We start from the raw sequence: 14085 nt of genomic DNA on the forward strand, positions 1-14085 counted from the left end.
GTGATAATTGCAAAATCTAATTATACATCAATGTTGTCCCCATAACAAAAATGTAAAAATAGATGATTTAATCATAATGGATGCAAAAATACATAATTTCTCACAATGTTATGTACATCAAAATCAAAATTAGTGCAGAACTGTAAACACACTACAAAAACAGATATAATCCATCTCTGGTTTTTCCCTTCATGATGGGTTGAGATCGCGTGATGTTTGGCTTTGCCACCTGCATTATATGAACAGTTTTGTGCCATTAAAATAGCAGGTGTGAGTTGGATTTAATCTCCTAAAACAAGGATCCTTTTGTTAAGGGAGCAATATTTTTTAACCAACCTGGAAAGTAGAAATCTCGCGAGAGGGCTCAAGTTGGAATTTGAATTAAGTTGCTGTTTTCTTCTACTGTCGATTTCCATGTTTGGAGTTTGTGTATCTTCAGAAGTTGTCTTGCCCTTATTGAACAAGCGGACTGCTAGTTCCTGCATATCTTTCATAGATGATTCCCTTGAGCTGCAAAAGTTTACCTCTGTTTTAGGCTTCAAGTTAAAGGACCAAGACCAGTTATACAAAAGGGATGATACCGTGAGATAAGAAATTTTTAACCTTGCCAGTCGCTCGAGCAACCTGCGAACAAGAGCTTCACAAGATCCAGGCTTTGCACCCTCCATTTTTGTGAGGGAATTAGTAACTGCACGTACAACTGATACTTCCGAATCATCAGGAATGACCTATTTTGTACACATTAAGAGAAATGTAAGTAAGCATCACAGCAAGTAACTTCAAATGCAACCATGTTCGGATGATGGGATCGAGTAAAAGCATAAATGCACACAATCAAGCTTAGAAATATGCATAGTTTTGCCAGGTCCACTCTATCTAGGACACAGGTAGGAACTAGGACCTTATTTACTAATTTGATCAAAATTTTCCGGCTTCCTCCAGATTTTACTCGTTTTAAGTTGCTCCTCTACTTCAAAACAACTGTAGATCTACTAGTCAAAACCATTTTCAATAACCTATCCGGACTATTCCATATTCTACCTTTCGAAAAATATTTTTATTTATTATCTACTCATTGAAGTTGTACGGGGTATTGTTTCACTCCCCTCTCATCAATATATGAATCACCCATCATATGTACTGGTTACTCAACATAGACAAATCTGTATCATTAAAAGCATCTTGATACAGCCTCTAAGGTAAAGATGCTAAAATATGAAGAATATTTCAAAGTTACTTCTGTCGCACTAACTGGCAGGGAAATGCAAAATAAACATCAAGTAGCACGCACCTCTTTTAGGGAAGGGATAAGCAACATGGATAGTGACACAGATGATGATATTATCTTGGCATTTTCTTCATCATCACTTGGTTGACGTGATCGTGGAAAGAATCTTTGTGCATCAAAATAGTCACGAGAACTTCTGGAAAAAAAATAATACTTGGAGATAGTAACACAACCAAATCATAACTGAAGCCATATAAAATTCTCAACATTGAAAACATTGAAAGTTAGCTCTTTATCAGGCTTACCTGGAAGAATCAGAACTGTTGCTCACTTGATCTCTTCTTCTATTTTCCTGCCCAGGGGTATTGATCTTGCTCAGTCCAGACCTATCCCTTGCATTTCCTTTCCTCAACCCTGCCTGAATTGCAGCTTTCGCCTGAATTGACATTTAGAAGATGAGTTTTTCAACAGAGGCCACGATCATACACTGAATCTATAATTCAAGTTCCATGGCGAATTCATATTTCTACAGGATGAATTTGGGTATCCAATTAAAAATATGATATACAATAAAAGGTTTTAGGAAAATTCCAGCTAGACAATTATATATTTGATTGTAGGCAGAATCTAGAACAAGTAAAACATGAAATTATCAAAAAAGTTTGTTAGACGTATATGATAGTAAAAAGTCAGAACAAGTAATACAAATATCACAAAACATATCAATATAATCAATGAAACATGCACTCTACAGCCCTTTGATAGAGATTCACAACCAAATAAGAAGTACCTAAAACGGTTTACAACATGAAAAAACCGATCAAGAAAGAAGAAAAACAAAAACAACCTCTGCCAGATTTGATGCACTATCTTCAACTGATGCACTTGAAGTTCTCTCTTGAAATCCTAGCCTGGATCTTGGAGTTCGAGGAGAATCAGATTCATCGTGTTGGCCACGCATAACAACGGTTCCAAAGGTAGAAGCATCTTCAGTAGAAGCATATGTGCTGCTAGACTACACAGCACATTGAAATCTAATAAAATCAATGGCTGGCATGGGAACAGAGACTTTATTTACTTAAAAGTTTTGCGTAGATACTGTGAAAGAAGTGAAGGAAGCTTACAAGAGAGCTTGGGTCATTTAACAATGCAGATGATTGAGATCCTCTAGGAGACCTTACGACAACTGTTCCTGACCCACTGACAGACATTTCATCCTGAGAATAAAGCAACAAAAACAATATGACAAGATCTGAGACTAAAAGGAACATATAGTTAAGGGTAAAGAGGCATACAAACAACAGATTATATAAAACTGGCTCTAGCTTAACAGAAATGATTGGTGAATCCAGCCAAGAAAATTTAATTTCTAGACCCCATCACCAACATACAGAAAAAGAGTTCTCAGAAAAGTATACACGTTATTAAATTGCAAGTGAATTTAGTCATACGCTTAATTTGACTCTGTTAATTTCAGAAAAACAAGTCTTTGAAGCGCATATATATCATCCCATTGGATTAGGTTTCGATGCCAAAAGCCATGCTGCAGAATAATTTTGCCATTGCTTCAAGTTCTGTTTCCACCCTATTTGTATGAGAGAGAGAGAGAGAGAGAGAGAGAGAGAGAGAGAGAATCTTACATCATAGTTATTATCTTGATTTTTATTGTAGTATGAATCTCTAGTGGCTTTTCCAGAGGAATTTTCTGGGAATTCATCAGGAGCATTACCACTCTCTGGAGTTCTTGGTATAGCTTGATTATTAGCAACTTCTACTTTCCTTTCTCTAACCTGTGGTGGTCGCACAGCACTTTGGACAGTACCCGTACTGTTTGGTCCACCAATGCTGAAGTCCCATCCAGCATTTTTAAATGTTTTTCCCTGATTACTGCTGATAAGAACAAGTCAGCAAAAATCCCATCAAAATCAAGAAAGTACTTCTGGTTAACAAGATTAACCCACCTAGCTCGAACAGTTTCTTCACCTCTTATATCTCTTTTCACCTTCACAGTGTCAGTTGACTCTCCTACAGCTTTGGGGCCAGTTCTGGGGGTTTCTGCATCTTCCTTTAATTGGTACTTTGGGCGCTCTCTAAAAACACAAAAAGCATCTTAGCTACAATAGCCAATGGAAGAATGTACTTGAACTTAACATCCCCTTGTCATGGTATTTCAGAAACATAACTAAAACCATATGCATAATTTAGTTTCAAGGGTGCATTGACACCTCAAAACTGTCAGATACAAGTTCCAACATGTAGATTATTAAACACTGAGTACGAGGTGGGCACCTAATTCTCTCAAGAAGCTTCTGACTCTTCCTAGCATTCCTGATAAAGCGATGCTTGAGAAGTTCTCTGGCACTAGGCCTCTGAAATAAACAGAGTAAAGAAAAGCACAAGGCACTTTACAGCATCAGAAAAAGTAAAGACAATCAAGCCAAGATCGCTCATCTTATACCCTTCAGAATAGTTTTGAAAACTAATACATCGTCGATAACATTGCACTTTAATTGGAAGTTTACAGAGTTCAGGGTAAACTAGAAAAGCTAAACAAATAAACATTCAAAAGCATAACTCCATACCTCAGCAGGCACTTTCTTTAAACATAAGGAAACAAATTCTTTCATAGGGCGTGAAAAATGCTCATCCAACTGCAGGATAGAAATTTTTGAATATATTTAAACAGAGAAGCACAAGAATTCCATCAAGAATGAGAAACATGGAATAAATAATTATAAACTTCATAAATATAACAAAAAACTATTGACATTACCTGAGGTGGATTTTCTCGAGGTATTATAAAAAGAACTCTCATAGGGTGCAGGTCTGACAGTGGAGGTTCTCCTTTAGCCATTTCAATTACCGTTATGCCCAAAGACCATATGTCAGCCTGTATCAGCAAAGAGTCCCAGTGACAGAATGCTCATTACTCAACAAGGGCTAGCAGACAGATATTGCAGGCTGTGTGCAAGTAAGCAAGAGAATGTGCAGATGGATGGCAGGTAAAAGCAGAAAAACATGCCAGAAAACTTGGGAAAAAAACTCCAAAACACAGCTTTTAGAAGTACCTTCTCGTTGTATCCTTCTGAATTCTGAATCACTTCCGGTGCCATCCAGAATGGTGTTCCTACGAAAGTCTAACATTGTCAACCATATTAGTTCATTGACGATCATATGACAATGACACCATTCAGTCATCAGAAAGATAATGAACTGTGGGTTAAATGGAATGCTGACTAATTTAGCCAATAAAGAGTATATACTAGGAGAATAGAAAAGAATTATAACTTATCAAAGACTTGTCAACTTTGCTTTTCTATAAAAGAAACAAATATGGACAAAAAATTAACAGTAAAAAGAATGCAACAGTCAAAGCCTGGAAGGAAATTCATGCTTATAGGGAAAATGGCGTATCTTAACCAAAAAAATAAAGTACCTTCCTCCGTGATATCGTCCTTGTTAGTTGTGCTGAAACACCAAAATCTGCAACCTGTTACAGGGGCATAAATTTAACTTCCCACAGCAAAACACATAGACCTCCACACATTTTATGCATATACTCATTGACATAAGCCAATTTGAGAGGAAGGAAAGTACCTTAACATCACCATTCTCAGTCAATAAAATGTTTGCCGCTGCAAAAGTGATAGCAAAATGTTGAGGAACAAAGAATAACTCAATAAAACCAAACATATAAAGAAATTAAATGAAGGCTAAAAACAAATGAAACATAATCTGAAGAAACCTCTTCAAGTCCAAAACCAAATGTAGAATTTTTCTTCTATTTAAATGACAACTGTATTTATAAATTATAAATGGATCAAGAGAGGGAAGAAAACAACCTTTGATATCTCTATGAATCTTTCCTTCATTATGTAAATATTCAATTGCATGCAGCAAATCTCGTGAAATACATGCAATTGACATTTCATCTAATGGAGGGCCAGATTGGAGCTGTAAATAAAGAATCTCTGTTAGCTTTCCAGAAAAACTAAATGTTGTCCAGGAGCAATAGTGCATCAGATCAGATGATAAACAAGTTTGCTGAGACAAATATAAGCAGACAAAGACTATTTCATATGCAACCGGCATGATACAACAAAATGGGCAGTTGGCACCCCAAGGTTTTCAAACCAGAGATTGTGTACTGACACTAGAACCCGGGGGGGGGGGGGTGACCACAAAGGTCTACATGAAAATAGCTTGAAATTGGAGCTAAAAGCACTAGTACAAAAAAGATGGCAGAAATGCCTTCAATATTTTGCAAACATACTTTATTTGACATTTAGCAATCTGGAACTAGAAGAAAGTAACGGAAGTAACCTACTAGGTCAGCAACTGAACCACCAGCCATGTATTCCATTATTATCCATAGTTTAGTTTGGTGAAGATAGGAACCATAGTACTCTGTGATGTATGGACAACGGCATTGTGACAAAACAGAAATTTCCTGGAACAAAAAGGAAACATATTAAAAACCTGGTAATCAACTCATTGAAGACTAAGGATACTAGCATACAAGAAAGTGAGGTAATACCTTTTGAATATCCTCGATTTCATCCTCACTGCAGAGTACAAAACAAAGGCAAGCATAAGAAACAGATAAATAGAAAAAGGAAAAACACTATGGTAGAAATTGTTACTTGCCCCATCTACTTGATCCTGCATAAAGGCATATGCAAGTTGCTGACTAAGCACATTGAGGGACGAAGTTGATAAAGGAAATAAAATTTGCTTTGCTGATAATGCACAGACTAATGGTGCAATTAATTTATTTATAAAGCAAGGGTGGTTTTGTCACCATAAAACCCCACGCACATACATAGAAAACGAGAGGAAGATGAGGAACAAATGAGCAAGTTAATCCTTAACAAGTGAATATCATATACAAGACTTTGTTGCTCATAGCACCTGCTACGAGACACTTTAATGAGGAATAAATCAAGGAAAATATAACAAAGGTATCTACTTACGATTCTTCTAAATCAATAACTTTAATAGCAACTTCCTTGTTCAGTTCCTTGTCAAACCTGCAAATCAGGAAAGGCATCAGCTATCCATCTCATTTTCATTAATCATGATTCACGATTTAAAAAGCCACAGCATATGCAACATGATTACAGGTAAGAAATGGGCATATAGATGTGGTGCAGTACAATTAGCAGTCATACAGTCAAATAAGATGAACTCATTCTAAAAGAATCAATTTTGGTCTATACCAATTATCAATAAACAAGTATTGAAATATTACATGATTAAAATAACTAATATACAGCCATTTTCATAAAGTGTTCCCAGGTAATTTAGACTCCTTTTACATGTTAACAATTAAAAAGATAAAATAAATAAATAAGAGGGTAAGTTAAAAAGTGGGGTCCAATTAAAGAGATTACCCGTCCAGCAGTACCCATTTTCGAAAATATCAGTCTAATCTAGTAAACTCAAAAAGAACAAGTATGCATTTTTCACTCGTATGCACATCTATTCCGCCTCTAAAAGGATACAAGAAGTCAAACAACTACTAAAGGAATAAAAAGATGTCACTACCTATAAAAAGACAATAATATACAAAATAGACCAAGAAAAATTAGGCTAATGTATATTTTTGCTGAATTTCACAAAAAGATTGTCAAACTATGCATGCACACCTTAATAACTCAAAATGTAAGTATTTATTTACCACTTAAAAGTGCTGCATCCAGGCTAAGCAAAATAGAGAGAGAATAAAAAGGTCAAAGAGAAATTTGGTAGAAAAGGGTAATAGAACAAATGAAATTTGAAGAGAAAAAGGAGAAACCAGAGAGAACCAAGGGTTAGGAAATTTCAAGTTCAAAACTCCAAATTTCAATAATTTCTTGATCCAAAGCTACCAAAAATCAGAAATAATAGAAGTACTTATAAGCTACACCATAAAACGTGAGATAAACAGAAAACACATGTAACCCTAAGAAAACCTAGAAATTAAATAAAACTTCCATAATAAATTCCTATAAAATTCCGAGTCTTCAAACTTCTCTTTACTGTGCATTAGTAAGAAGTAATGTTGCTGCGTACAAGGGCTAAATAAATCATTGAACATTCCAATTGGCCAAGTAGATTTTACACCAAAGGAAGGTAAACCATTGCAATCACAATTCACGAGTAAAACATAGACAACACTAAAAAAAATTCCAATTTTTGCTATTACAATTTCAGTCAACTTCTTTACATGATAAACAAGAATTCTAAATCAAAACATAGCATCTATGATAAGTTAAAATGTATTTTTCAATCTTGAGATCATATATATAGGTTAGTAAAGGATGGGTTTCATTTCAGTTATAGATTATCAGTTAAATTTATTCTTTTCTGCCTTTTTAAGAAACAGGATCAGAGGGACCACAACCATTTAATCCTTAACTATTAACTTCAATGATTCCATCACATGACAAAAACTTACTCTTATTTTATTCTCTGTCCCTCCCCCCCCCCCCTCCCGTTTTGGAGGGAGAAGTAAATGTAGACATTTTGCACTGATTTAAATCAAAACATAACTAAAATTCAGTAAGACCTACCATAGATGTAACTATCTCAGGATTATCTAACAGGTCAAACTTTGCAGAATCAAATCGCTATTAATGAAAAAAAAAAGATAAAAAAAAGTTATTATAATGCTCACACAGTTCTCAGATGTCTCCATAAACTCCAAATTAAAGTGCACAATTTAAAGTTAATATGACTTAGTCGAACAATACCCGGCAACCTTTGAAGCTCCTTTTTCCTTCACCCACAGGAAGAATTTCTTTTTCTATATTTAAATATTAAAAAGAAATTCAGCTCTCAAGGGCATGAAGTATTTTAACTTGGACTCTAAAATATTTCAATTCGACAATAGCATCAGTATCAATTATGACTAATCCACTAATCTACTCCTATCAAACACCAGTAACTAACAAAATCCTACAACGTGCAGCATAATACATACAATCACAAGTCACACTGTCACATTCACTTTAAGTTCTTTCCTTGTGACAAAAATGTAAATAAACAATTCAATGCACTCAAGCGGTGTAATGAAGAATGAAATGGAAAAACAATAGACATACGCTTTGTAGACATCGCCAAAGGATCCTCTGCCAATCAACTCCGACTGACTAAACCTAGACCCTGCTGCTTCTGGTAGACCTGCTATATCAGCCATTTCTGCATACAAACCCTTTGGACACCAAAGAGCAAATGCACCCCAAATCCAACCCTCTCAAACATTCACATTCCACGCATGCTTCAGTGAGAACTTGATGCCCACTTCCTAATTCCCAAAACCAGCCTCAAAAACCCAATCCCTGGAACATGAAATTTAGAAGCAATCCTATTAATATCCTCAAATAAAAAACACAACTATAAATAACAAAAAAAAACAAAAAAACAAAGCAGAACCAAAGTAAATCCCACATTTTAAGATCTAAAAACCCAATTAAAATAACCCCTAGTTTACCCCCAAAAAAAACTTTTGAAATCAGAGAATGCCCATTAGCTCTTACAATGAAAGCAAAACATAAAAACCCCCCGAAAAACACATAACAATAAAATTTCCTTTCCTGTTAGGTGATAGAATGGATATGTTGAAGTGACAGCCGAACAAAAACGAGAAGAATTCTTACAAACAAATTTAACAACTACCCATTACAAATTTCACAAACACTCTCGATAGTGAAATCACAACACCCCTACGTGTCTTACAAAAAAGATCTTTCAAAAAAATTATTGTTTCGTTTTGATTTTTACCTGTTGGGTTATGGCAGATCTTTCTCTTTCGTTCTTTCGATGTTTGTCACTCTCTGTAATCGTCAAGAGACACAGAAGAATTTTCAAAGCTATGACATAAATCGAAAAATAAAAATAATATAAATAAAATTTGTTTGTTAATGGAAATTCTCTGTTTCGTATTTTTCCTTCCTTGGTATTACGGGTAAAAATCGAGGATGAATTAAAACGCTGCGTTTTGTTTTGTTTGTATACTATGAAATGAGCCCGTATCTTTTTGTCTGCTTTTATTTGTTCTTAATATGTCTTTTACACTGAACTGGGCCGAGACAGGACGGCCCACTTATATCAATGACGTGGCTCAACAATGCCCAATGACTTAACTTGGTCCTGCCATAATTCATTTTTATGGGGATGGGTAGAGATTTGTCCAGTATCAATTGTGAAATCAGTATTAATTAATATTTTAAATGCTAGTTTTTTATTCTTAAAAAACAAAAAGTGATAAATTAATAGGATTATTTAAGTATTTTAAATTTTTCTTAAAAACAAATTTAAATAAATTTGGGGTATTTTTAGAAAATAATTAAATACAAAAATAGTATGGAAACAGATTAAATACGAAAATTAGGTGTTTTTTACAATAACTTTAGATGTCGCTTAACACATTAGTAGCACCGACGAACTTTTAAAAAAAATCTGACAAGAAAAAAAAGTTGAAAAAGTGAAAATTTTATTTTTTTAATTAGTGCCGCTAATGTATTTGGTGGCACCCCTTGATTAAATACAAAAAAACTGGAAATAAGCATTAAAAACTTGAAAGTAGAAATAGTTTTGCAAAAAGTGAGGTGAGTGAGATTTTAAGAATGTGCTGTCGAGTTGCAATTGACCATTAAAAAAATGAAGCATTAATTATTTAGTGTTGAAACCACACTTTCAACCCCTTTTTTTCCCATTAAACTTTTTTACAAAATTTATTTGTGCCGCCAATTTGTCATGCGAAACATAAAGAAAATATTTTTTTCAGTTTTTTAGATTTTTTTGTTCTTGTCAGTCCTATTTCTTTGAAAAAAAAAGTTCATCGGCCAATGTCTCAAGTGATATCCAAAGTTACTATAAAAACACCTCATTTTTCATATTTAATCTATTTCTCATACCATTTTCGTATTTTATTTTTTAGTGTTATTTAAAAAAAAACTTGACTTGTTATCAATTATTTTCAACAATCACATTCACTTCTTACCTAAAAATTTTCTTAAAAAAAACCTACATATTTATCCTTAAAACTAACAAATATTCTTTAAAAACTAATTAAAACATAAAAATTCCAATATCATGCAATTTAAGAAACCATAATTAATTTTTAAAATTTTTATTTTTACCCACAGAGAAAGAGGATGTCCCATTTCTCAATAACAAATTTTCTAAGTACCTTTTTCCTAATTATAGATGTTGTCTTAATTTACGATTAGGTTATAAAATAAAGAAGTTGATTACTTGATAAATTCTTTTATAGAAAATTACATAATCATCCTTAAATTATTATTAACATTTCTTTAGATTTCTAAGTAATCTTATTCACTAATAAAGCATTTTCTGCCAATGGGGATAATCTTATAAATAAATAAAAATTACATAATTATTATATCATACAGCCTCATAAAATATAAAAATATTTTAAATAATTATATGGAAATTCAACCGAATTAAATATCTAAACAGAAATAATTTTACTTAATCTATTTTTCCAGGTGAAAGTTGGAAAAGGGTGATTTGTTCAGAGAAATTACTATACTTAATAAACAAATATAAACAAATCAAAGGCTAAATTAAAGGGAAATAAAAAAAGTGGTCCAACAAACATAAATTAAGTATTTTTTCCCCAAAGGAATCTCTTTACTTTCATCAATATTTTCAAAACTTTTAAGTCTAGACATTGTTGATTGATGTATCATGGAAAGAGCAAATGAAAATTTAATAATAATATAATTCTAATCATGACTGTTTTTGGAGGGCTTAGTTCAAAATTTACATTATTATCCATTAATTAGATAAAAAGACAATATTGTAATTATAATGTTGTGTTCTTCACTTTGGGAAATTGATGATTGTTAATTTTTGTATATATTAGTGCAATAATTTCACATGAAAGTTGACATAAATTTATCTCCCAATTGTTTTGCCTAATAATTATAAGGGCCGAAAGCTCAAGATTATGGTCTACCATCATACAGCTAAGGTTCATGGAAACTTCATCATTTAAAACAAATTACACATTAATTTTAAATACTATATATTTTATAAATAGTGATTTTATTGGTGAATCATTTTTTTCATAAAACCCATTCATTGAAAATACGAGGTTTATTATTGCTATCAGAAAAGAATAAAATGAATAATATTAGTGTTCAAGGAGTCTAATTTGTAAGCATCTCACACTAAGAATCCAAAAAGAAAAAGAGCCTGTGTCGGCAATTAAGTTTGAATTTCCTAGAAATATATATATAGAAAATATAAGTAAAGACATCTGAGAGTTCAAATGTGCCTAATTCAGTAAAACGGGTCGGCAATGTGTGAGAAGAAAATTAATGGAAACTTTGAATTCTTATATACTTTGAATTTAGGGAAGTTTTAGAAATGGTCACATGTAATTTTATTGTTTCAAGAATATAATTTTTTCCTTTTGTTATCTATCGTTGACTTACAATAGCATGAAAAAGAGGATATCTATATATATATATAAACTCGTGATTCTATAAGAATTAATTTGGGGTCAAAATATTCAACAATTTGAATACTATTTTCAACACATATCAGTGCCTGATTTTAAGGTTGGGCATGGATGGCATAAAAATGTATCTGTAAATTCGACCAAACTTTATCAACTTCTCCAAAATGCTCAAAGGAAATTGCATGTGTTTCAAAACACATATACCATTTATAGTCTAGATTAATCTTTTCGAAGATTTATAGTTGTCCTTCCTATTAATATTGTTTTTAAAATCGAACTCATCATGTTCTTTCCTTAGAGTGTACAACGTATATCATCATTGTACTCAATACTTATTGGTTTAGTATCGCTTTTTGAGCAGCTAAAAGATAAACTAAACCAACTGTTAATTTGAATAGACTTGTTCACAAGTTGCATGGTTTATTGTATCCAATTTAGATTTGAGCAAAACCTTTTCATTTCATATAAATTCAACATGTATTGAGTTCAATTAAAATAAAAAAAATTATTAATTATAAACAAATTAGAAATATGAATAAAGGAATGTATTTTTAATATTTTATTAATATATAAACAATAAAATGAATTTTCGGATTAGGTTAGATCAAATTTGAGTTTAGAAATTAAATCATATCTTATGATTCATGAAATAGTTAATCGTTAAATTAGAAAAAATAAGTTTGTTGAAATTTGAATTGGATTCCCCCGAAAGAAATCTTGAAGTTAAAAAAACTACCTAATCATTTGAATTTTTGTTGTGAAGTCTATAAATTATACGCCCCCTAGTTGAATCATAAGCACTTACTTCACTTTTGCTGACTCTATCCCGCGTTGGTAAAACTCTCCCAAAACGTAACCTAAAATCATATCTTTATTATCCAAAGGAACCCGGATTGGGAGTGATTTACTAATTAAACCTTCATGAATCCATTTTTTTGTTCTTTCATTCCAGGTAAAACTTCCTTGATGTATCAACTACAGTAGGGCAGGAGAAGTTCTATTAGACAACTTGTGCTTTTTTCTTTTTTCTTTTGCACAAATGGAGAGTTTCGGATACAATTCATATACCGGACATACATAACACAAAATTTCTCCACCGATTACTTCTAGTCGAGCCTCCTGGTTTGTCATTATACCCAGAAAGAATTACAATCCCCATCTCACTTAAAATCCTAGGAATTTGTTGATAGTTAGAATAGACTCGTAGACCTGGTCGACTGATCCGTTGTAAATTTAAAATAGTTTTATGTGGTCCTTTTCTATGTAATAATAAATGTGTCAATTAAATTAAGGTTTAATTAGTATAATTATTTTTTACACAATACTTAAAACTATTCATAGCTCCTCCACGACCTATAAATAGGAGAATAATACACTTCAGCGTACTTGAACCCACATTTTTTTGCATTGGCAACAATTACTATGCCAATCAAAATAAAACTCAATCGATAAATTACTCTACTTTTTATTTTGAATATAATTTAAGATAAACATAAAATTTTTATTGATAAAAATAGAAAGATATTTAAAACTTTAATTTTTATAAAATGTTTTAATAATTATTCACTTTTTTACAAAATGATTATTCACTTTTTTAAAGAATTATTACTCTTTTAATAAAAGTTATCAGCCTCTTAAAATCAACCAACTTTTATTCATATAAGTTCATAAATGCTGTTTCTAACCATAGCCAACTTTTAATAATTTATTAAGTTTCATTTAAGGAGAAATTACAATTTCCATTAACCTCCATGGATTAATTAAAACAATAGTTTTTTTTCAATAAATAATGTATTAACTTACTTAGCCTTCAATGTTTATATATTTTCAATTTAATTTTAATTTAAAATTCAATAAATTTAGCCTCAATATTTATAAATATTGTGGGCTAAATTTATAAAGTTAGGACCAAATTGATAGAATGTATAAATTTTGATGGCTAAATTTATTATTATACAAATTAAAATTATATACAATGATGGAAAACATTAACATTGTGATTAAATTCTCCTTACTTGCTGATTTTTAAAATTGAAAGGGATTAAATTTTTTCGATTCTTTTGAGAGGGACCAATTTGCTGAATATTAATCTTGAGAGGGACTGAAAATGTATTTTTCACGTTGAATTTTTCATTCATAGTGGCGCGTGAGTGAAGATATCGCGTGGTGGTGGGAAGGGGGAGGACGCAGCACCTCCGCAATTCGTGCGCTTCGGTTTTGTTTATGAGAAACGAGGCACCGACTCACTGCCCACGGCACGTGCACACGTGACCCCTTAATCACCCACCCACTCTCTGATTCACACTTTTATTTTATTTATATATTTACTTAAAGCTCTGAACAAAATCTTATTTAATTTAATAATATCCTTCACTTTGATCTC

The 14085-nt window shown here is 32.3% G+C and overlaps 1 protein-coding gene across 5 annotated transcripts; it reads right to left on the reverse strand.

The window, feature by feature from the left end:
• Window positions 1-51: 51 nt before the first annotated feature.
• On the reverse strand, window positions 52-9160 carry LOC105778775 (uncharacterized). Of its 5 annotated transcripts, none has more exons than XM_012602550.2 (21): window positions 8993-9160; window positions 8314-8550; window positions 6202-6258; window positions 5766-5793; window positions 5556-5678; window positions 5071-5182; window positions 4826-4863; window positions 4665-4718; window positions 4297-4365; window positions 4002-4118; window positions 3811-3879; window positions 3518-3597; window positions 3190-3318; window positions 2869-3118; window positions 2353-2445; window positions 2076-2243; window positions 1534-1664; window positions 1292-1421; window positions 604-728; window positions 337-510; window positions 52-229 (listed from the first exon to the last, which is right to left on the reverse strand). In XM_012602550.2, the coding sequence occupies exons 2-21, from the start codon at window positions 8406-8408 to the stop codon at window positions 190-192; spliced, it is 2082 nt and encodes a 693-aa protein (XP_012458004.1). In that variant the 5' UTR covers window positions 8409-8550; window positions 8993-9160; the 3' UTR covers window positions 52-189. The 5 variants fall into 5 exon arrangements, with proteins under 5 accessions (XP_012458004.1, XP_052486732.1, XP_012457999.1 ...); XM_052630772.1 differs by having other exon boundaries at window positions 2869-3115; window positions 8993-9159; XM_012602545.2 differs by having other exon boundaries at window positions 1292-1424; window positions 2869-3115; window positions 8993-9159.
• Window positions 9161-14085: the final 4925 nt, after the last annotated feature.

This window comes from Gossypium raimondii, chromosome 1, assembly GCF_025698545.1.
Source record: "Gossypium raimondii isolate GPD5lz chromosome 1, ASM2569854v1, whole genome shotgun sequence".
Lineage (NCBI taxonomy): Eukaryota > Viridiplantae > Streptophyta > Magnoliopsida > Malvales > Malvaceae > Gossypium > Gossypium raimondii.